A 23,004-nucleotide genomic window follows, 5' to 3' on the forward strand; every position below is an offset into this window, starting at 1 on the left:
TAGTGGCCTGTTTTTTTAATGGAATATCACCAACTTGGTGTGATTGGCAGTAAGCTAGATGGCAGTAGGAAAATGGGCCTGACATTATAATGATAACTGCACTACTCAATTTCAACTGATAGTAGGGTAATCGCCTGCCATTATAATAAAAACTCCTCAACTGTAATCTGTCTGGAAGTAGGAAAGGGGGCTACCATTTTAACGAAAACTCCCCAAATCGATTGTGTCCGCGCAGTAGGCAATGGGGCCTGCAACTATAATATAAACTTCCCAACTCGATTGTGAATGGTAGTGGGCAAGTGAGCCTGCCGTTATATCACAAATCCGTAACAAACACTTTGCATTGGAAAGAACGTATGGGGACCTTCCCATGCTCTTTCTCGGATAACGCTAAGTGACATGCAATTTTAAAACAATCTTATTTACTGCATGTGCAGTATTTACTTCGATATTCGAATGCAATGTAGAATACCGTAGCGAAGCACGGGTACATTTGCTAGTTGTTGAATATTCATGGTTAATATTTCCAGTTATATTTTGGTTTTGTTGATATATTTGTATATTTCTAAATTTACATTTAAATATATTTTCTTCAGCATATAACTCAGAACTTTGGGACAATCTTTCTTTCTGGTACATTATCCGAAATAAAGGGTTTTGACCAACTTGTATTTTATTGATCACGTTTTGTAAGCCCATACACATGCTAGTATTCCGTAGCTAATAACAGACTGAACGAAAACGTAATTACCCTCTGTTAACAGTTTCATACTAGTTATTTATTTTAAGTTGTGAAATATATGAACAGTACTCCTGAGTTTCTTGCTTAAATTGATAATGTGTCTTTTCCATGTCATGGTATCGTCAATGAATTATCCCAAATAATAATTGCTCGCTTTATAAATTTTGTAGCAGTTTCAAATAAATGTACAATTGATGTCGTGTACAGTCAATTCAGTCACATCATTCTTTGTATATGTTAATGAAAAATTAACAAATAGTGTCTCGTTAAAGTTTAGAAACAATTCGTTATTTTCTAACCAAGCTTTAACTTCAAGCAGTGCTTGAGTTGCTCGCTGCCTGACGAAATTACGACTATTTCGGTGAACATAAATGACGGTATAATCTTCAAATCGTCGGTGAAGAAAAAATCCTCGTATGTTACAATGTTATTCCTATCCATTACTGTATTTTCATTAAGACTGGTCACGCCGTCTAGCCACATATTGAACCCATGACATTTGTGTCATAAGGAACCAGAGTCCTAAAATCATTACATGAGGTCCCATATAAATTACAAGTCATGAGCTCTAGCTACATTTTTTAAATCTCTGACCAGAGACGGTACGTGGAGAAACAGGTGGTGATTCTCATTCTCTCGCTAAAGGAATTACACCACCTACATGTGTAGAAGGGGCAGAGTTATTTCAGGACTATTTTTTCTAGTAAAAAGTACATGTTAAGAAGAGTTGGCAACGAAATCACCGTAGTAAATGTTAGGAAATTGTAAGTGAAACACTTTGGTCATTAATGGTAAAGATTTTAGACCACTAAATAGGCCTATCTCCAGAAGGAAATTTGCCGAAAGACGCGCCTGTTCGTTCGAAATCTGTTACATCGACCAAATATAGTGCCTATGTTATTAGGTAATTAAAAAATTCAGTTGGTTAAGAGAAATTCTTAAATGCTTATCATTGACACCGCTACTAAACTAAACAACTATGTATTACGTTGTGATCTGCCATCAGTACATTTTTATGGGATAGAAAAAGTGTCTGTAAAATTTTGGCAGTAAATACAGACGGCATGAGAGTGGGAGTAAATGTTATAAAAGAACGATGCGCCATTTTGCAATCCCGCATTGTGTTAAGAGAATTTGAAGCGACCGCACTCAACTCAGAAGAACAGTAAAAATCGGTTGTGTAGTCTAAGTCCCTACGTGAGGGTAGTTTGGCCAAGGGCAGCTGTATAATATCATCTCAAAGTGGAGAAAGATTGTCAGTCAAGTTAACGGTATTCCCATGTGGAACCATAATGTAAATTCATATCAAGGAAATAGACGTCATTATTATGCCGAAGTCCTGCAATTGAAGTAACTTATATATTTAACTTCGTTTGCATGTGCGTATTGGTGCCCTGACGATCGTGTTCGGTTCGCGAGGAAGTGAACGTGTGAAGGGCATTTTTTGTTTTATGTAATTTTTTCAGGTGAATGATAAAAGAGAGAAAGGAAAAATATATTTCTTAAAGCCACTATCTGTCGAGATGGCTAAACGAAAATGAGAGAGGCTGGTGAACCTATAATGATGGGAGACGATGTACGACTACAGGTGTGTGAATAACGACATTTATAAAGGGCTTTTTTACTTCATGATGTCACCACTTTTTGTGTGTGTATCTGTGACGTATTTTGTACACCCTTTTATTTCGTGAAAATATCAGAGAAATATGACAAAAGGTCATTTTATGTTTCTTGGATAGTCGGGAAAGTCGTGAAACTAGCGCGTGGACTGTTGTAGAGTAGTATATTTGATGGATGAGAAACGAATATAATGTCTAAGCAAAGTATCATTTCCGTACGTTTATTTTCTATATTTGTGGTTTGCCAAAGTTTAGACGTTAATTTATCACAAAATTCTGTTCGGCAAAGATGGAATTCATGTAATCGTAATCCGTGGTTATTCATTTGTAGCTGGAGTGGAAGGAACCGTTGTGTTCGGCAACGTACATTTTGTGAAGGGAAGTTACGAAGTGAGACCGATAAAATATATTACAGGGAATTGCTATACTGAACCCATAATTCTACGACGAAGAAAAAAATAATTAATAATTCGAAATATTTATTTCAGCTACAATCAACTTTTTTGAGAGTAGCCATGTTTAAATTTCAAGAGGCTCTCGGTCTCGTGGGAACGAACTCTCCGTGACGAGCGAGCCACGAGCTCGTGAAATGCCGGGACACTTCGGTGGACCTCGAGTAATGAACAATTTGTCAAATTCAAGAAATCCTTCATAACGAGAGATTTTGGCGACATGGTAAATCGAGGAATAAAGAATCGTTCATAAACCGTATGTGAAGATAGAATCCCCAGGGTAAATGTAAATGCATTTAAGCCTAGAGAAAAATTTGCCTCCTGCTCGCGGATCGGGGGCACGTGGCAAGGCCAATGGATGACGAAAATGCCGCGAAACTCCAGGGCAGAAACCCGTCTTTCATATGATCAGAATTGACTGAGATACATTCAATTTTTCCAATACATGTACATGGTATTTGCATATTTGTCCTATCCTACTGTCATTGTGAACTTCCTTAACTGTCCTAATTTCTGATTTAATCAGCTAAATTCTTAATGTCTGCCTTTATTTGTCCGTATCTATAGGAGTGCTAATCCTGAAACCTGCACTCTACTTTCTTTCAGTGATATTATGCATTATTTCTTTCGTGCAATTTTTCCTTCGCAGTCTATGATTTCGCTGATTAAGTCGCATAGCGTTCCATTAACTGGAAATTTAGAGTCAGTGGGTAGGTTGTGACACTTTTGAGGGTTGGTGTCTGTTTTTACGGCCACTAAAATGAGCTACCCAAGGAAAAACACCATTCAAAGCTGAAAAATGGCGGTCCACATTAGGACGTCTAACAATGCTTCTGAACCCGAAGCCGGTTTGGATGTGTATAGATTTGGGACAGCATTTAGTGAGCGGTGCTGGCAGCAGGCAAGGTTCAGCTCGCAGAGAGAACATTATTGTAAATCGATGGCGTCTGAGGCTTCCGGATATTTGGTGCTGTAAGTGTTAATTAATGTACAGGTAGATCTACCTACATTATTTTGCAGCTTTCCACGAGTATGGGAAAAATATGAAAAATATGAAATTAACACTGTAATGAATCGTAAGTCTGACCGAAGTTATGGAACAAATTTCAAGAAATTTGGTCCAGTGGATGTAGAATTAGCAGATTACATAACCAAGCCTCGTGGAGACGGTAGCGTCCCTCCCAGAGGGTATAAAAGAAACCTCCCTCCGCATATTTTACACACTCTGTCTGATTGTCTGAACGGCGAAGCCCACGTCATTCTTCTGCAAGAAAGTGTGGGGTTTTGTTCTCAAAGTAACTTGTTACATATTCGTATCAATGGTTCAAGTAGAATGTTAAAGTAGAAGGTGATAGAAATCTCCCTGAACTGCCGCCGATAAAACTTTGAAGGTTTAGGTAGTTGGTTAAAAAAAAGCAGCTGAGTTTCTCTCTGTATTACAATCATGTGCGTTTAATATTTGTCAAAAGTGAAGTCTGGAGGCTGGCCGCGAGGTCTGATTTTCTTATCTGTTTGGAACACCTGGCTAGCAGTAGGGTAAACGACAGCAGGGTTCTGGGAAAACTGTAGCAGTCGCCATTTGAGAGGCGGGCTCGTCGCATGTCAAACGCCAAGAAAGTGCGGTATTTGCGGTGTTAATCGACACCAAGTGTAAAAGCCATAGCTTAAGTTGTATATATATAAGAAGTTGATGTCAAATGTAGCCATGGAAGGCTAAGTACGAGGTCATTTGGCAAAAAGCAGCCAGAATCCAGGATGATGACTACGATTGCAGGTCTGTAAATATATTTGTATCAATGTTGTAGTTAGAATTTGTTTGTCCTAATAAATGTTCAGTGCGTGTGTCGAATTGATCTTTAATAATGATCAGCGAAGGTATTCCATTTATGGTCGTCGTGTGAAACTCTTCAGGGCTGTAAAAATCATGTCAAGAAAATATAAAATGCGAAGTTTAAATAATGTGTTAATATTCTTTGAGATATTGTTAAATTGGGTAAAAGTAAGGTGATAACGATTATGTAGTCGTGGTGAATGTCTTAATGCCACTCTTACTGAACCTTTGAACTTGCCGTTCCATCGTTGGTCGGCCACAGCTGCTACAGTAGAGCAATATCGAACTCTTAAATCTTGGGGTCGTAGCGGGAATAATTCCGTCACGATCTTAACCAAACGATGGGGTTCAGAAGAGAGCCTAAATACTTGAAATGAGGAGCAAATATGTGCTTACTAACTTTTATTGAATCATTTAACTGCACAAAAATCATTTATATAAATTCCTTGATCAAGAAAGAAAAATGGAATTATTAAATGTTTCAAACGCAGTTACATTGTATGGCGTTAGTTTTATTGATTACAGTATCGAAGAATTTTCTTCGGAGAAAAGAAGAAATATCACAGATTAGTGGACAGCGAAAACTAGAAAATAAAAAGTAACCTGAAATTCGGGCACCTATTGATCCAAACGATAACTGATAGTCAATTTGGTTCGATTAAAGGTCCATTCGGCGGGTGTTCCCATATCCGATAAGGTATTTGACTGGTGGATAACCTTAGTTAAGAGTAAATCTGGCATTTTACTTGTTGAAGGTCAGATTTTCCACGGATCGTGTGGATTAATTCTCATTTATCGTCGGTGCTCTCCTTTTTTTTCTTTTTGCTATTTGTTCGGGGCGTCGACTTATAGAGATCTTTTGCCCCTACTTGCACATATGGTATGAACCTGCGTGTAATTGGAATTGCGGAAGTGAGGAAAGGAACGTTAAGAACGACACAAACACCCAGTCCCCAGGCCAGGGATATTAATAATTTAAAATTAAAAACCCCTGACCCGGCTGGGACAGTCAGTTCACTTAATCCAATCATTCTTCTTTTTTTTGTCAAATATTAGTTCTCCCAACACTTGTTGCAATCACCAGATATAGTACTTTTTGCCCATCTTGAATCATTTCAGCTTCTTCTTTGGAATGAGGTTTTTCTGCTGCTTTCCTACTCTTTCCAGTTGTGACTGTGGTTGCACTTTTATTTTTGTTCACTGAAATTTCTCTTTTATTGGAAATATTATTTGAGTTAAGTTGCATTAAAAGCATATACCACAAACTTTGGTTAGGCTGTAGCTGCATAGTATAAGTTGACACATAATTAAACAAAATACATATAGGCTGTATGTATTTTATCAACAAATTGATCGGAGAATGAAAACATATTTTAGTTATAAATGAAAATTCAAAGAATGCCGCGCCATCACTCCCAGATATCAAATACAGTAGAGACAATACGCGACACTCTGCGAGATATCGAGCGATAAGAGCTCTGTCTGGCAGAGTGACATGAGAGTTACTGATTCTGTCTTAAGAGCAAGTGTATTTGTTTGTGAAGTTTTTTGGGGTTATTTATGAGTTTGCATTAAGTTGACGTAAGTAAATAGTAGCGTGTGTCATTGCTTTATATCTCCTATCAGTATGAGTGAAAAGATACATGCTGTGTTTGGCTCCAATAAGTATGAAGTGCAGAAAGATTCACGGTCTTTCTCCCGTTTCCCTCGTGACTAGAAAATGTAAGTAAATAACGTGTTTATATATATATTCTTCCAGTTACAAAAATATTTCAGAAGGCCTACTTCCTAAACTTCTGACCTACACGACCTATATTTTAACTGGCTTATTTTATTGTATTAGTGCATCAGTTAACCTTCAATACCGATGCGTTTTTGTAGGTGTGAACTGTGGGTTTTGATTTAATTCAGGAAATGCATTTGCGTGTGGCTGGTTTTGTTACAAGTAACCCCATTTGGAATGCCGTAATGCGTTGTCAAGCACTGAAGAAAATGTGGGTGAATTAAGAAATGTGATGATGATTCAAATTTGCTTTACCCAATTATAGTGGCAAGTATTGCTTATAGGGAAATTTTGAATGTTTTTGCGGCTAAATTTATAGATTTTCTTTCTGTTAGAAGGCTTCAGGTTAAAAGGAAAATTGTCCAGCTCTTAAATGTAAATTCATTATATCGTGTGTAAGGAATATGCCGAATTTTTTTAATGACAAGTGTCCTAATGTTATGTAAAATGCTTTTAAATGAGAAAAAAGACAAATCTAGCCGTGAAAGTTCAGGCAGGTATGCTAAAGCTAAAAAAGTAATGCAATAATGAAAGATCAAGCCCTTTCACAGCAGTCCATTTCACATCTTGATTATATGTCTAATTTCAGTCTTTAAATAATAACCTGTTAAATAATTCTTCATTCATGTATCCAGAATTGCTATAGCAACCTTGAAGTTAATATTTTAGTAGCACTTTCTATCTAGACGTAATTTATTTATCCATTTCCGTATATAAATTTCCACTGATATTTGAATTTAGCGCGAATTTTCAGGTCACGCCACTAGGAGCGCCACTTGCGAATTGTCTCCCATTTTAATAAGGCTAAATCCGGAAGTGTCGCATATTGTCTCTACTGTATTTGCAGATATGCAACGCGCCATCTCACCCGACGTTTGGGGAGAGATGGCGCTTGTTTGGCCCAACATGGCGCATATCACACCAGCATAGTCGTTGTTGACTGGCTTAGTCACCTGTCTGTGGCAATGCAAAGTTAATTTAGCTTGAACAACCCAGTCAGTGTGCTTTTATAACATGCATTAGCAAAAATTTCGCGATAGAGGAATATCCACGTCTTAAAGCGAAATCACTTGCATTATGTGACGTGACAAATGGTTTTAGTTCTCACGTACACTCGGGAAGCAATGGTCGTGCAATCTAGCGGGCGAATGACGCTCTGGCCATCTCATCCGGTGCGTCTTTTCTCTCGGACTTTCTATACATAGTTCTTCCAGTACAAAGGTGTTTTAAATCACGCTTGAATATGATACAGAGATTTTCTATTCGCTTTGAATATTCAATTTAATGCATATGTGTACTTACCCTGTATAAAACCGTAACATTACTTGAGAAATTTGTCGATTAGCTGAAACAAAGAAATCAAAAACTTAACTAAAGTGATTTGTGGTATTATTTGAAAGTACAGTATAAAATTTTCTGATTCAAATCAAAGATCCTAATAGTTTAACGACGAAATAACATGTGTAACTTAAGAAATAACAATTTGCTGTTAAAATGCTTTGAAATCATTGCTCGTGTATTGCTCGAGTATTCCGTAGATTATGAATCTGTTATATTAGAAGTATTGTGTAAGGAAAGATCTTCATTGGAGAAATCACATTAACGGGATTGTAAATAACTGTAAATAATTTCTTATATGATTATGAAGGTGTTTACGGGTTGTAGTAAGGATGTTAAGGAGAGTGCATATAAGTCTCGATTAAGTCCACAATTAGAGTATCTTTTCAGTATATGGGACCTTCATCAGGATTACTTGATTCAAGAACTGGAAAATGTTGAAAGAAAAGCACGATTTGTTCCGGTTGATTTTCCGATAAAAGAGTAGTGTTATTAAAATGTTGCAAACCTTGGGCTGGGAAGACTTGGGAGAAAGGCAATGAGCTGCTCGACTATCGCTTCAAAAGATTTATTGTCGCGCTTATCGTTAATGCGAAAAAATCACGCTCTACCGATGAGTAATACGGTTGTAGCGGTAGAGCGCACCACCGATCCCCCTCCGATTACAACTGCAAGTACTCGCGGAGGACCAGAGCACAATGTTGTGCACGACACATACTTAACAAGGGGAGGCCACAACGTTCGGCTCACGGATTATCTTCCAACTTTGTACACTTTTAGTAGGCCATTAGAACAACATAATATGCAAGGCGTAACTTACTACTTAGGCGTATTCGAGAAAATCGCAAGATAATTCTCTCGTCGAATATGTACCGGTGCGTTGCAGACACGAGCACGCGATGGCGACGGTCGAGTGATTATCGTAATCACTGGACCAATGGATCGAGTCCCGCTCATCGCTTTTCTCTGTTTTTCAACACTGGTCATATTATTTCGTATATATTGAAGGTCAAAGCGACCAGGTGCAAAGCAGTTTCGGGTACCTTACCCCCATTTCACTGTCAGGTATGAGGGATTTCGCAAATCACGACAGGCACACGTTTTCAGAAAAACTTTATGTATATGGTGGTTTACTTGTTGATAAATAATATATATATATTTGTAGTTCGCCTCTGTGGTGGAGTGGTTAGTGTGATTAGCTGCCACCCCCGGAGGCCCGGGTTCGATTCCTGGCTCTGCCACGAAATTTGAAAAGTTATACGAGGGCTCTAACGGGGTCCACTCAGCCTTTGGAGGTCAACTGATTAGAGGCGGTTCGATTTCCTCCTCAGCCGTCTTCGAAGTGGTTTTCCGTGGTTTCCCAATTCTCCTCCAGGCAAATGCCGGGATGGTACCTAACTTAAGGCCACGGCCGCTTCCTTCCCTCTTCCTTGCCTATCCCTTTGAATCTTCCCATCCCTCCACAAGGCCCCTGTTCAGCATGGCAGGTGACGGCGCCTGGGTGAGGTACTGGTCATCCTTACCAATTGTATCCCCGACCCAAAATCTCCAGGACACTGCCCTTGTGGCGGTAGAGGTGGTATCCCCTCACTGAGTCCGAGAGAAAAGCCAACCCTGGAGTGTAAACAGATTAAGAACAGGTAACGAACGGGGATGTAGAACGCAGTTTAATTAAAAATACCTATAAAACAAGGATAGGCCTATAGCCACACATACAGTACTTGGCAAAGGATAGGTAGAAATTTGTCCAACTTGTATCCGGTTCTAGGCACCTTAATATTCTACATTCTGGCACAATGTTTATTTATTCAATTTAGGAAACCAAAACAGCGAGATGCCAAATTACAGAGTTTTATAATGAAAAATATGTTTACAATTGATTAGCAAAATGCAAAATTAAAAAATTAATGAAAAAGCAATTAAGAAAAATAATCTCATGACTAAAGTAATGGAAGAAAATAAAAAAAAACTCCAAGATAAGTGTAGGGACACAACAATTGACTATAAAACATAAAAGTAAATGAAAAGAACGAGGAAAATTAAATAATGAAAATAAAGCGAAGAGAAGAACTTATAGCTAGTCACAGTAAGATAAATACAGTTATGACGCATTCGTAAAGGTATAGTAGTGTAAAAAGTAAATAAATATTACATTATGTACAATAGAGGGGATATCAATGAGAAGAGGAAAAAGTTATATAAAGGAAATGAGCAAGATTAAGTTAAGGAGGAATCGGTTAAGGAATGCATACAAGAAAAAAAAACATCCATGTTCCTGTCAAAGATAGGAGGGTTGGAATGTGGATGAATAAAATATTTTGAACAAGAGAGAGGTGGGAATACGGAATACAAAGGGGTGTATTTATCCTGGTTTTGTTTAAGAATGCTTAGTGATAACTTACCGACAGATTTGGAGGAGAGGGAGCAGCTTCTCACTGTCAACATGTCCACAATGCTGAAGCTTTCAATTACTCCTGAAAGTCAAATAATTGGCTCAAGATAAGACGTACCTAACATTGCAACAAGAAGATGATATACAAATTAAAAACAATCTGCTTATACATAATGTTAAAAGCGTTGGGGCATACGAATTCTGAGCTTAACCACTTGTCAGTCAACATTTCACGACCTCATTAAAGATTGATGGTGATCATTAGCCATTGAGTATTGTTGTTGACTTTCCAATATGGATAAATAGAAAGGTAATATTGACGTTGTGAAACTATTATGATATATGAAGTGAGAAATTGAGGAATGGGTGCGTGAGCCGCTTGAAAATACAGTAAAAGGCAGGAGAACTTTCATAGATACCGCTATTATGTCTATAGACATATTAGGTCCAATTTTTGATGGGCGGTTAATTAGTAGGCCTACAGGTTTACGGCTCAGCCGACCTAACTTACTGTAATTATAATCTTTTGCGAACCCTAAAGGGCAAAATTTACGGAAGTATTCCCCGTAATATAGTACAACTGAAGGCCAAAACAACACTTGCAATAGAGTCTATTCAGAAGTGGAATCATAGAAAGTGAGGCATGTCTTACTGTGGAAGAAGGAAGGTCATTTTCAAAATTACATGAAATAAATGGTGAGTAATAAACTTGTATACGTGTAAAGTAATTTTAATAATGCGCCTTTCCCGCGTCCAGGTCGAGTCGCATGAGATCCAGGCTAGCTAGTATATAATTCCATTTCTCGCGATTCAAAGTTTATGGGCTATGGGTTCCGCATTAGAGAAAAGATCACCGATTTATGCTGGTGGAAATACTTAACTTACGCAGTGGACATCTCCTACCCGTATTCCTAGTTAGTTTCCACCTCTGGCTTACGCGATTACCAAGTGGTTAGCACTTACAACTAAGCATCTATTCTAGAAGTCAATAAAAGAATGGATAAGTTTAACATGCATCATTTATTATAAATCAAGAGAGGACAGACGCAAAAGGTTGTCAAGAATTCCTCTTTGAAATGGTAAGTAATGAGCGTTGATACGTATCTTGAAATTCATCTTGAAATGTTAAGTTGGAAACGTTGAGTTGAAATAAGATCTCAAATTAGGATAATTAAAAATAAAAACATTACATTAAAAGACATTAATTGAAAAATACTAGATTGAAAATATCTGATTGAAAAGAAAATAATTTAAGTTGAAAAAAGACATTAGATGCATCTAATTAAATGAATGAAAATTACATTGAATCACAATATATACACTGTCGTAGATTGAGAGTCTTTAAATGTTGGACGCAGCTTCCATATTTGGTAATGAGTAAATTAAAATTAGAATCACATCTTTCATTATGTAAATTTTTGTGAAATTATTCCGAAAATCCTACTTGCTTTCATCTAACATTCCTTAATTCCTTGCAATAAGGTAATTTTGCATGACTCAAACTATTTGTGTCCAAATACACAACCAAATTATCATGAGAAAATATCTTCAGAAATATTTAAAACAGTTAATATGTATCACTATTCAAACATGTTCTCAGATTTCTTGGCATTTCTTCTTGCAGAGACAAAGATAACCCCCTTTAAGTCAGTATATTCTTTAAAATTTAACGATCAAACATCGTATCTAGAAATTACGCAAGCTGTTCTCTTATTTGGGAGCTTTAATTAATTCAAGTGCATATCTGCGTCATAACATTGTGCAATCACGTGTATCTGACCATCACTCAATCAAATCATACCGTAACTGGGTGGTCTAACTTGTGAGAAGACTCTACTTACTACCAACAACTCTTAGTTGTGAAGCTAAGTCACCAGTGATATCGGATAATGCATTGGAATAAACCTCAAAGCTACCCTAATATGTGAGAAAATTCTTATTATCAGAAGAAATACATGTATGTAGGTTAATTTAATATCATCTTCCTCATCAAGAATCATTTGATGATCTACAATTAAAATATCAACATACGGACGTCATTGAAATCGTATCCTAATCTACCTATGGCTTATTCAAGGATCAACGGTCGATTGAAGACAAATTATATTCATTCAACATCTCAAAAATACGTAACTTGAAATACTATCTTCATTAAAACAAACTATGACCTTACTCACGAAGAACAATAATCATCACCAACATTAATCATCATAACCTCATATAATTATTCACCTTTAAAACCATCACTTCACATTATTTATCATACATGACACTTCACATCCCAGCAAGCGCATTGATTCATTCCAACTCGACGTATGTCTGATTGTCATCATTGACGTGTACCTGGCTACTCTGTCATAATCTCAATCTTTTAATAATTCCATAAAATAATACCATATCCTTCAATTTAGTAAACATATCCTACATACTATCTCATTTCCACTATTATTTGATGTCGTAAGTTCTCACACAAGCCTAGTATTTATCGCAACGTCGTATAAAATTCACCAAGAGATAAAAATGTAACCTCCTTTCATATTACATTGACAGCATTATGAACGGATGCTTTATTATCACTGGTTGACTATATCCTATACATGGATCTGACATTTAGGTCAACCTTTAACCTAACTATGGTATTCGTCGTCTCGTATATAATAATTTCACTGACGTTAATTAGAATAGCACTTTGAAAAATTTTTACTTATAGCATTGACAAGAAACTTATCTTTGCTCTGATTCCCCCGTTGTCGTCTCATGTCCGGGTGGATGGACATACGGGCACAGCTCCAGGCTTTTCCCTCATCTGTTTGGGAACATCTGGAACTGTCTCGGCTGGTTATCGGTCCTAATGGGCTGGAAACGTCATCCCGTGCCGCCATCATCTAGGTAGCCTCGCCTTCATTTTCTTAGTGCATGCTGCTGGTCTCTCGATCAATCGGAACAAAACAAGAGACGTCAGTTTGGTTAATGTTGTCATCTTTTGGATATGCTTTTCTACCATCAGAATATGATAAATGAATATTGCTCTTAGAATAGTTGATCTTGGAGGTATTCTAAAATTTGGAATATGTAAAAGTGAATATTCCAATCAAATTATGGAAATATATGTATATATATATTCTTCTCCTCTCTCTCCTTGTCGATATTACAGCTCTGCAGCCTCTCAGAATTGATGGTATCGGCTAATACGTCGTCTTGGGTGTATATCGTGACGTAGCAATGTGGAAGTCTTTGTATTTTAAAGTACAATTTAATTTCGCGGCGTGAAATATTCTTGAGCGCTAATACTTCGTAAAACAGTTGTGAACAAAGGTTTCACTCTATTTTATGGCTATTATTCTGGTGCAATGATGTTTTTCTTCCTCTTAAGTATGACCGTGACGTTCTCCTTCTATGCAAATTGAATGTTAAGTTTAAAAAAATTATAACTCTTAACAATCTTCATACGTCTTTCTTTACCACCACCTTCTATGCTCCTTTCCAATTGGATCTTGTTGGGAACAGTGAAATGGCACAATAATAATACTATTTAAATCGGGGTTATTTTATTCTTATTTTATTCTGTAGCTGATGAATGTCTTAATTAGCAGGCAGTAACAGAACCTGCTTCCCGTGTGAATTTGGGTTTCGTTGTAATACACTTTCCTCGTTTTGCCGCCTGTCACCTGGGTTCCCTCGCTGAAGTTGATTGAGCCCTAAGTCGGCGAATGGTAGAATAACGAGAAGTTTCCTCGTAAAATGAGAGCACTGTATTATTCTTATTATTACTATACTGACCACACGAAATTACAAGGGTTGTCCTTTTATATAGTGTGGAAATAAGCACGTTTTTGTAATGATAGAAAAAATTATTACAGTTCTCTCTAAATCATAAATGACGGATCCAATTCTCTTTTGAATGCACTCATTTATACAGGACCTTTCTTAATGAAATCACAATAACACCGGTTTAATGTGATGGTCTATGGCGGCAAACCACTCTAATTTCCGAACTATTTAAGAATTATATTTGAAACCGAAGATGTTCCTTTCCTTGTTTCGTTCATCATCACTGTATTCATACCCAAACCAGAGAGGCTGGCAGGAATGAAAAATAATATCACAAATCATTACTCACTTTAAATCAAAATACATTACTGTCGTAACGGATTCAAAGAAAAGTAAATCGGGCATTAGGAAATCTTTATACGATGATGTTACCTGTTTGATGATTACAATTTTATTATTGATTTTATTGCATTTCTCGTTCTGGGGAGCCGGGCGGAGTGATTTAGACGGTTGGGGACGCTGGCTTTCTGACCCCACATTGGCAGGTTCGATCCTGGCTCAGTCCGGTGGTATTTGAAGGTGCTCAAATAAGCCAGCCTCGTGTTTGTAGATTTCCTAGCACCTAAAATAACCCCTGCGGGACTAAATTTTGGTACTTCGGCGTCTCCGAAAACCGTTAAAGTAATTAGTGGGACGTAAAGGCAATAACATTATTATTATTATTATTATTATTATTATTATTATTATTATTATTATTATTTTGGGGATAAAAATAGTGAATTAAACAATAATATATCTTTCGAAATTTCTTAAACAATATATTCGAACCCTGATATCCTGGATAGAAAATAAAATCTCTGTAGACTTCTAAGGATTCGTCGTTTAAGTGACAGTAATTTCCACTACCAGTCCGAAGTAAGAAATCTCAAAATTCTACAGTAATTCTTCTGGTTTGGTCCGCTTGTTATTAAACAACCGACATCGAATTATAATAAACGTGGAAGAAACTTATTACAATTTTGGATTATATTTTATTCAGAGACACCTCCTCCGGATACGATTAATTCTTCTCCAAACGGAATACTACTGTTCATAAGGACTATGCGGAGTCTATTAGCGCATAATATTACATCACATTAGCAATGAGAGATTCATTCCATATAATTAGCAGTGTAGACCTGATGTCAGATGCAGCCTGGGTATTCATGTTCAAAGAAGACACACACGTTTCATACCGTTTTAAAGGTGACTTTACTACGCAGTGTACGGCCATTTGGTAACAGCGTAGCGGCAACACCTCTTTATGACACTGTCATAACATCCGAACCTAAATTAAAACATTTTTTTATGAGATATAGTAAATGTAAACTGAGCAGCCAGAACATTATGACCACTTACCTAACAGCCGGTATGTCCACATTTGGCACGGATAGCAGCAGCGACGCGTCTAGGTATGGAAGTAATGAGGCCTTGATAGGTCACTAGAGGGAGTTGGCACCACATCTGCACACACAAGTCACCTAGTTCCCGTAAATTCCGGGGAGGGGAGCGATTAGCTCTGACACCACGTTCGATCACATCCCAGATGTGTTCGACTGGGTTAAGATCTGGCGAGTGGGCGGCCACCACATCAATTGAAACTCGCCACTGTGTTCGATCCTAGATGTGTTCGACTGGGTTAAGATCTGGCGAGTTGAGGGCCACCACATCAATTGCAACTCGCCACTGTGTTCGATCCTAGATGTGTTCGATTGGGTTAAGATTTGGTGAGTTGGGGGGCCAGCACATCAATTGCAACTCGCCACTGTGTTTCTCGAACCACTCAATCACCCTCCTGACCTTGTGACATGGCGCATTATCTTGTTGAAAAATGGCACTGCCGTTGGAAACATGATCATCAAGAAGGGGTATACATGGTCTGCAACCAGTGTGCGATACTTCTCGGCCGTCATGGTGCCTTCCACTGGACCCATGGATGCCCATGTGAATGTTCCCCAGGGCATAATTGAGCCGCCGGCAGCTTGTCTCCGTCCCGCAGTACAGGTGTCATGGAGCTGTTCGCACCCTCCCATGGGCATGATGAAGAAGGTATCGGGATTCATCAGACCATGCAACGCTCTGCCACTGCGCCAACGTCTAGTGATGATGGTCACGTGCTCATTTCAGTCGTAGTTGCCCATGTCGTGGTGTTAACACTGGCACATGCATGGGTCGTCGGCCGCGAAAGTTCATCCTTAAGAGTGTTCGGTGCACTGTGTGTTCAGATACACTTGTACTCTGCCCAGCATTAAAGTCTGATGTTAGTTCCGCCACAGTTCGCCTTTACCAGTCTGCCCAGCCTACGACGTCCGACATCTGTAATGAGGGGTGGCCGCCCAACCCTTCGACGTTAGGAGGTTGTTTCACAACTGTTTCGCCACTCACTCGAACACCCGACAAGTCGTGCAATTTTCGAAATGCTCGTGCCGAGCCTCCGGCCCATCACAATCTGCCCGGTCAAACTCAGATAGATCGCGCGCTTTCCCCATTGTACACACGGACAGCACGCTCACTGATATTAAATGCAACCGTACGTGTGTCTGACCAGCAATCATTCCTCGTTATGTGACGCTGCTATCGCCTGGACGGGTTTATATCGATAGTAGGTAGATGGTCAATAATGTTCTGGCTGATCAGTGTACAGATGTTAGGTTATTCACTGTGTCGAAACCAATTTATGAACGAATACAATTTAGAAACTGCCTTAAAAGCACGTGATAACAGAATTATAACTGAAAAATAAACAATTTAATCAATAGTTGATAAATGAAAAAAATGGTTTCAAATATGACAAATCGTCATTGTGCCTGTGAAAATCGCTACGTGATAATTTTTGGAGAAACACCGATCCACAGCACACATAACATCAAGAACGAGAATTCTTTGACTTCCTCACATAATATTGATAGGACCTTACTAGCCAATATTCTAACAAGGGAACATCGGCAATGGGTAAGTCGCCGATCGCGATGAAACTTGGAAACCACATGGAGGTACACGTAAAAACGATGTCGGCATCAATTTTGGGTGCCAACATTCATTAGGGCGTTAACTACGGGGCCTAAAACTTGCGACATTTCAAATTCCGCGCGATCAGCGATGAATACCTGCTGGACAATGCTAAGCTGGCACACTGCGTACCTGGAGACACGCATCTGCACCTCCTCCCCTCCACGCTCCATTTGATTCGCCACCGCACGTTTCCCTTCTCCCCGCGTTTGCCGGCTGCGGTGCCAAACCAATTGGAGCGGGTAGGGGAGGAGGTGCAGCGGCGTGTCTCCAAGTACGCAGTGTGCCAACTTAGCATTGGCCAGCAGGTATTCATCGCTGATCGCGCGGAATTTGAAATGTCACAACTTTTAGGCCCCGTAGTTAACGCTCTAATGAATGTTGGCACCCAAAATTGATGCCGACATCATTTTTACGTGTACCTCAATGTGTTTGCCAAGTTTCATCGCGATCGGCGACTAACCCATTGCCGATATTTCCTTGTAAGATAAAATAGGAAACACTCTATCGTTAGTTTAACCAATTAACATCAAATTCGTGTACTAAACTTGCCTATAGACAAGTTTAAATATTTAATAATTCTTCTCTCGTTTACTTGAATTGTGTTAGTAATTTAATATTTCGGCACATAGGCGATAAGATGGCGTCTGAGTGGCACGCGTGAAACGAGCTCCTCGAAAGTGTGTAATTTCAAGTGTTTAACAGCGGGATTTTTAGTGTACGGACCCGAAGTGTTCAAGCGTGTGATATCTATCTTGAAATTATTAAAGAAAAACACGAATTCACTAATCGGGAATCCCGAAATAGTATTAATTCCGGAGCTTGTTGTGAACATAGCAGAATGGGCACTTGCTAGCAATGTGGAGTGGAGCTGGGAAGAGTCCTTAAGGTACAGTGTGCGCTCAGTGGTACCACAAGAAAAGTGTGAACAACCTGAATAGATTTACTGTGTGGTCCTGTGAAAGCTGTGGTGTAAGTGAAGCAGACAACAGTAAGAGGAAATCAGTGGGGAACACTATCCCATCCTTACATAGTGTCTTTTCTCTTCTAAAGGAACTAACTGAAGAAATTCGGCAAATGAAGGAAGACCAGAAGATACGAAAGACCGATTTAGGGAACTCACTCGAACTGTGTCATAAGAAGTTGGACGATACGGCCCAGCTTATTTCGACGCAACAAACTGATCTCGACAAGTGTTTTGATCACATTGAAAACCTGACTCAGGAAAACTGCAATTTAAGGGGTAAATTAAAATTCCTAGAGTGCCGAGTGAATGACACGGAAATGTACTCAAGAAGTATCATAATTGAAATCCAGGGGTTTCCTGATATTCAAAACGAAACTGTGCTGGACACAGTTAAGAAGATTGGACGGGATCTGGACAATGAGGTGAAAGAAGAGATGGTGGAAGCATGTCATCGCCTCCCGAAAGCCCCTCACCAACAACATTGCGGAATTACAGTGAAGCTTGTAAGACGAATGGAAAAAAGATCTGTTGATGGAAAGACGGCGAGTGAAGAGAAACCTCTCCACCAGGCACGCAGATCTTTCAGGCGACAGTGCCATCTATATCAACGAAAGTCTGTCACCGCAGAGAAGGAAACTGCTAGCCCAGGCCCGAGCCATCCGCAGAGAGGACTGCGCGTACATATGGGTAAGAAACGGAGTCATTAAAATGCGTAAAACTCAGGGTTCCAAAGTAGTTGTTATAAACAACCAAACAAACAAAACCCCATGGCTCAACAGTCCCGAAGGGCCATGGCCTACCAAGCGACCGCTGCTCAACCCGAAGATCTGCAGATAACGAGGTGTCGTGTGGTCAGCACGACGAATCCTCTCGGCCGTTATTAACAGCCAATATGATATAAATAAGCTGTAAATTAATGGGCTACACTAGGCTTCATATTTATTATCAAAATGTACGTTGGTTAAAAACAAAACTTGATGAACTGAGTCAGAACATTAAGGTCAATTAATATCAATTCGTAACCCTAACAGAGACTTGGCTGGACTCTTGTGTGTTCGATAGTGAGGTCTGTAGTGAGCAGTACAGAGTATACAGGGCTGGCCGTAGCATTAGGGGGAGGGGCGGGGGAGTGCTCACTGCTGTCAGTAGCGGATTAACAGTACTCAAGACCGAGCAGGTCACAAATAGTTTTGAGGGGATCTTACTGAAAGTTGTCATTCAAAGAAAGGTGTGGTATATCGGTAATGTATATGTACCACCTTCCTCAAAATCAGCTGTCTACAGTGAAATATTTGTATGGCTAGAATCTCATTACGAGCTGCACAACAGTAATGTCGTCATTGTCGGCGATTTCAACATACCATCAATTAGTAACGTGAACAGTGATTTAAATACAAATACGCCAAGTCAGCAATTAAGACATGTTATTAATCTTCATAATCTGTTCTTATGTAATTAAGTTTCAAATTGTAACAGAAAAACTTTAGAATTAGTAATGATTAATCGAAATAATTCAAATATTGAATGCTCAAGGAGCACAGACCCGCTACTGCCAGAGGATGTGCACCACCCGGCCTTAGAAACAGAGCTACGAATTACACTGCATCGGGCTAAACCTAACACTACCCTCCAGACTTCTAGCATAATTCGAAAACTGAAAGAAAAATAATATTACAGAAAGCGGAAGCACATTACGGGACAAAATAATAGTCAATATAAAATTCTGAGAGCTCAAATTAAATCTGAAATTAAGTCCGCACACAGAAGATACATTAAGACAGTGGAACAAATGTTGCATCTTTTCAGTTCCTACTTGGATGATAGGAAGCAGTTCGTTTATTTCCAGAAACATTCTTCTCGGGAATACCCTGTAAATTCAAGAACAATTCAGGGGTGAAATTTAGGCCTTCTAGCTTTTCTCACATTCATCAATGACTTGCCTGAACAAGTGAAATATTCCAGCTGTCTGGTATACGCCGACGATTTCAAAGTGTTCAAAGTCATTGAAAACATAAACGATTGTAAACAGCTTCAGCTAGACTCGAAAAGTGTATTGGAGTGGGTGACTGAAAATAAACTGTACTTAAGTGTAGAAAAATGTGTATCGATGTCGTTCACCAGAAGGAAAAATCCCGTCCACTACACTTACAAGCTAGGTGACAGTGATTTACGATCGGTTTTCTAGTTAAAAATCCCCAAGGATTTATTCGACAACGAGCTTATATTCAATTCACATATACTGAAAGTGGTAGCTGAGTCGTAGGATTCACGATCCTAGGATTCATTATCAGGAATATAAGACCCTTCCAAAACACACACACTTTCATTCATCTGTTGAATACCATAGTAAATGATACAGTGATATCCTTTTTAATTTTGGAGTAGAGAGTTTAGAAATTCGCGGACGGAAGGATGCAGTAATATTAATTTTCAAAATTGTAAACTATGCTATTGATAATCCTGAATTTCTGTCTCTCCTACATTTCCATACAGCTGGCTTCAATTCCGGAAATAACGTAACATTTTAAAATAAAAAAACCAGGACGTGTGCCCATGATAATTCGCCGGTAAACAGCCTCTGTACTATCTTTAACAGTGCCATCCAGAAAAATAATGGCCTTGACTTCAGTCTGCTATTACGCGAGTTTGTAACTGAACTTCATCGCGCAGTTGTATGAAGTCCTAAAAATAGGGGAAATTGTAACTTGAAGTTATATAATATTATGCTTGTACGTGTATTGCTTCATTTATTTTGTCATTTTACTTTGTCGTGTGTTGTTCTTTAGTTTTAGAAAAATCTTTGTTTTTTATATCAGTATTGTAGGAGATTCGATAAAATTATAGAATATAGTTTAGATATAAGTATCACCATGTTAATTGTAGCTTATCTGACGTAGTTACCACTGTAATTGGGTCACTAGGTCCTGTAGTGTGCAAAAAATAAATAAATAAATAAATAAATAAATAAATAAATAAATAAATAAATAAATAAATAAATAAATAAATAAATAAATAAATATCGAGTTCGTACTATTTAGTACTTCATACATGAAAATCTATTTCCTTCTAGTCAACTGATCATTGCAATTTTGGTTTAGTATAAATAAGGTACTAACATCAGTGTTATGGTGCGGAAATTTATTTCTAAGGATGTCTTTTGAACAAACGCTATCGGTATCTTGATATTTGCATCCAAAAGTCTTGCGAAATTTCAATATTCCATTTTCATTACATGAATTGTGAGACATACGATTTTTAATAGATTAGAACGGCAGGAAGAGATTAATAAGAAACTATGTTCTTTGTTTAGTTATGGGTATTTTTTCATGGAATGAATGTTCTTGAAACATAGAAATTAATAAGAAAATGTGTAGGTCTATTTTATTATTAGTATCTTTTCAAGGATATATTAGTTGAATCTTGGACAAAATATCTCTTCGTAAAAGGAGAGTAAGCCACTTAAAGGTAACCGATGCGTACGCAGAAAGGTTTATTTATTTTTCGGATGGCTTTTAATGCCAGAAATGTCCGAGGACATATTCGACTCGCCTGGTGCAGGTCTTACTACTTGACCTGTGCGTCTGGATGTGGGATGATGATGGTAATAATGATTGTAGAGAGAAGACGCAACCCAGTGACGGCACGTAGCCTACTCCTGTCGAATAACATTAAGGGGTCCGCTCAAGACTTCACGTCCCCATCCGACAAACGAATCACCATCAACAGTGTCATATGCCCTCACTCCATATGAGCACTGCGGAGAGGTTTGTAATTTATTCCAGGCTTTTGGCACGCAATTCAGTTATTATAAATAGTAATACCTGCACCTGTCCTATCTTGCCGGCCAACATTCTGATGGTGAAATTGTTTTCGAGCAACGGGACTCGAACCGGCTAACCACGGCGCCAGACCATATAGACTTCAACACCTTAACGATCATGGCCACGTGGTGGGCTATACAAGACGGCAAACGTTTTGAATGAATGAATGCGACAAACGACAAACCTTATAAACTACAGGACTCCTCAATATAGTTTCATTAAACAGTGCTAGTTAGCTGTACGTGGTAACATGTATCTTGCTATTTTGCTGCCAATATAGTGTAAATAGTTCATAGATTTCATGTTCACATTCAACATCTTTATCTGAATATGAGACATTCACCTACTATCAATGCAAAAGAAAGTGAGTGGACCGAGCTCGATAGCTGCAGTCGCTTAATTGCGGCCAGTATCCAGTATTCGGGAGATAGTAGGTTCGAACCCCACTATCGGCAGCCCTGAAAATGGTTTTTCGTGGTTTCCCATTTTCACACCAGGCAAATACTGGGGCTGTACCTTAATTAAGGCCACGGCCGATTCCTTCCCACTCCTAGCCCTATCCTGTCCCATCGTCGCCATAAGACCTATCTGAGTCGGTGCGACGTAAAGCAACTAGCAAAAAAAAAAAAAAAAAAAAAAAACCGTGAGTGGTAATGCATGAACGAATATACTGTAAACTTACCAACAAAGAATATGAACACAATTGAAATGGTAAGTATTCTGGTGCACATTATGCTAATAGTTACAAACATTGTGCGATTTTACCTTCTTATAGCTTACCTTATCACGAGTCTTCCTGTCGGCGTAACTAACAAATTTATCAGAAACGTGATAAGTAGGCAATTAGTCTCGTTTTTCTAAGTGCTTTTGAGACTTCTCAAGGAAACTTAAGTTCTTTACTATGCAGATAACGTTCTGATACAACGATGTATTGAAGGGAAGTCATCTAGACCAGTTCAGAAAGACAAACAGTGTTCTGTGGCTGTGGTAGAATGACACTGCTATTCGATCAACATGGGACACTGCTATCGAAATCCAAGCGCTATGGTAAAGTTGTCGGACAGTTTTACACTGGCACCAAAAATTATTGGCACAGACACCTTTCCGCATATAATATTGTGACGTGTTGGCGGGGTAAATAAATGAATAAATGAATACAGAACCTGGTAGCGTCCTATTTCTAAGATTTATTATCTAAGCACTACAATTACACATTTACACACACACAGGCGATAGCCGA

The 23,004-nt window shown here is 38.6% G+C and overlaps 1 protein-coding gene across 1 annotated transcript in view; it reads right to left on the reverse strand.

Moving 5' to 3' along the window:
• LOC136861400 (phospholipase A1 member A) overlaps positions 1–22,491 on the reverse strand; it is a 121,111-nt gene extending 98,620 nt beyond the window's left edge. Inside the window, exons 1-3 of the mRNA XM_067138819.2 lie at positions 22,447–22,491; positions 10,168–10,239; positions 7,730–7,772 (exon numbers count right to left, since the gene is read on the reverse strand). Coding sequence (XP_066994920.2) covers positions 7,730–7,772; positions 10,168–10,210 — 86 coding nt within the window. The 5' untranslated portion in view covers positions 10,211–10,239; positions 22,447–22,491. The remainder of the gene's footprint in view (positions 1–7,729; positions 7,773–10,167; positions 10,240–22,446) is intronic.
• Between the last annotated feature and the right edge of the window lie 513 nt (positions 22,492–23,004).

Source organism: Anabrus simplex, chromosome 1 (assembly GCF_040414725.1).
Source record: "Anabrus simplex isolate iqAnaSimp1 chromosome 1, ASM4041472v1, whole genome shotgun sequence".
NCBI classification, from domain to species: domain Eukaryota; kingdom Metazoa; phylum Arthropoda; class Insecta; order Orthoptera; family Tettigoniidae; genus Anabrus; species Anabrus simplex.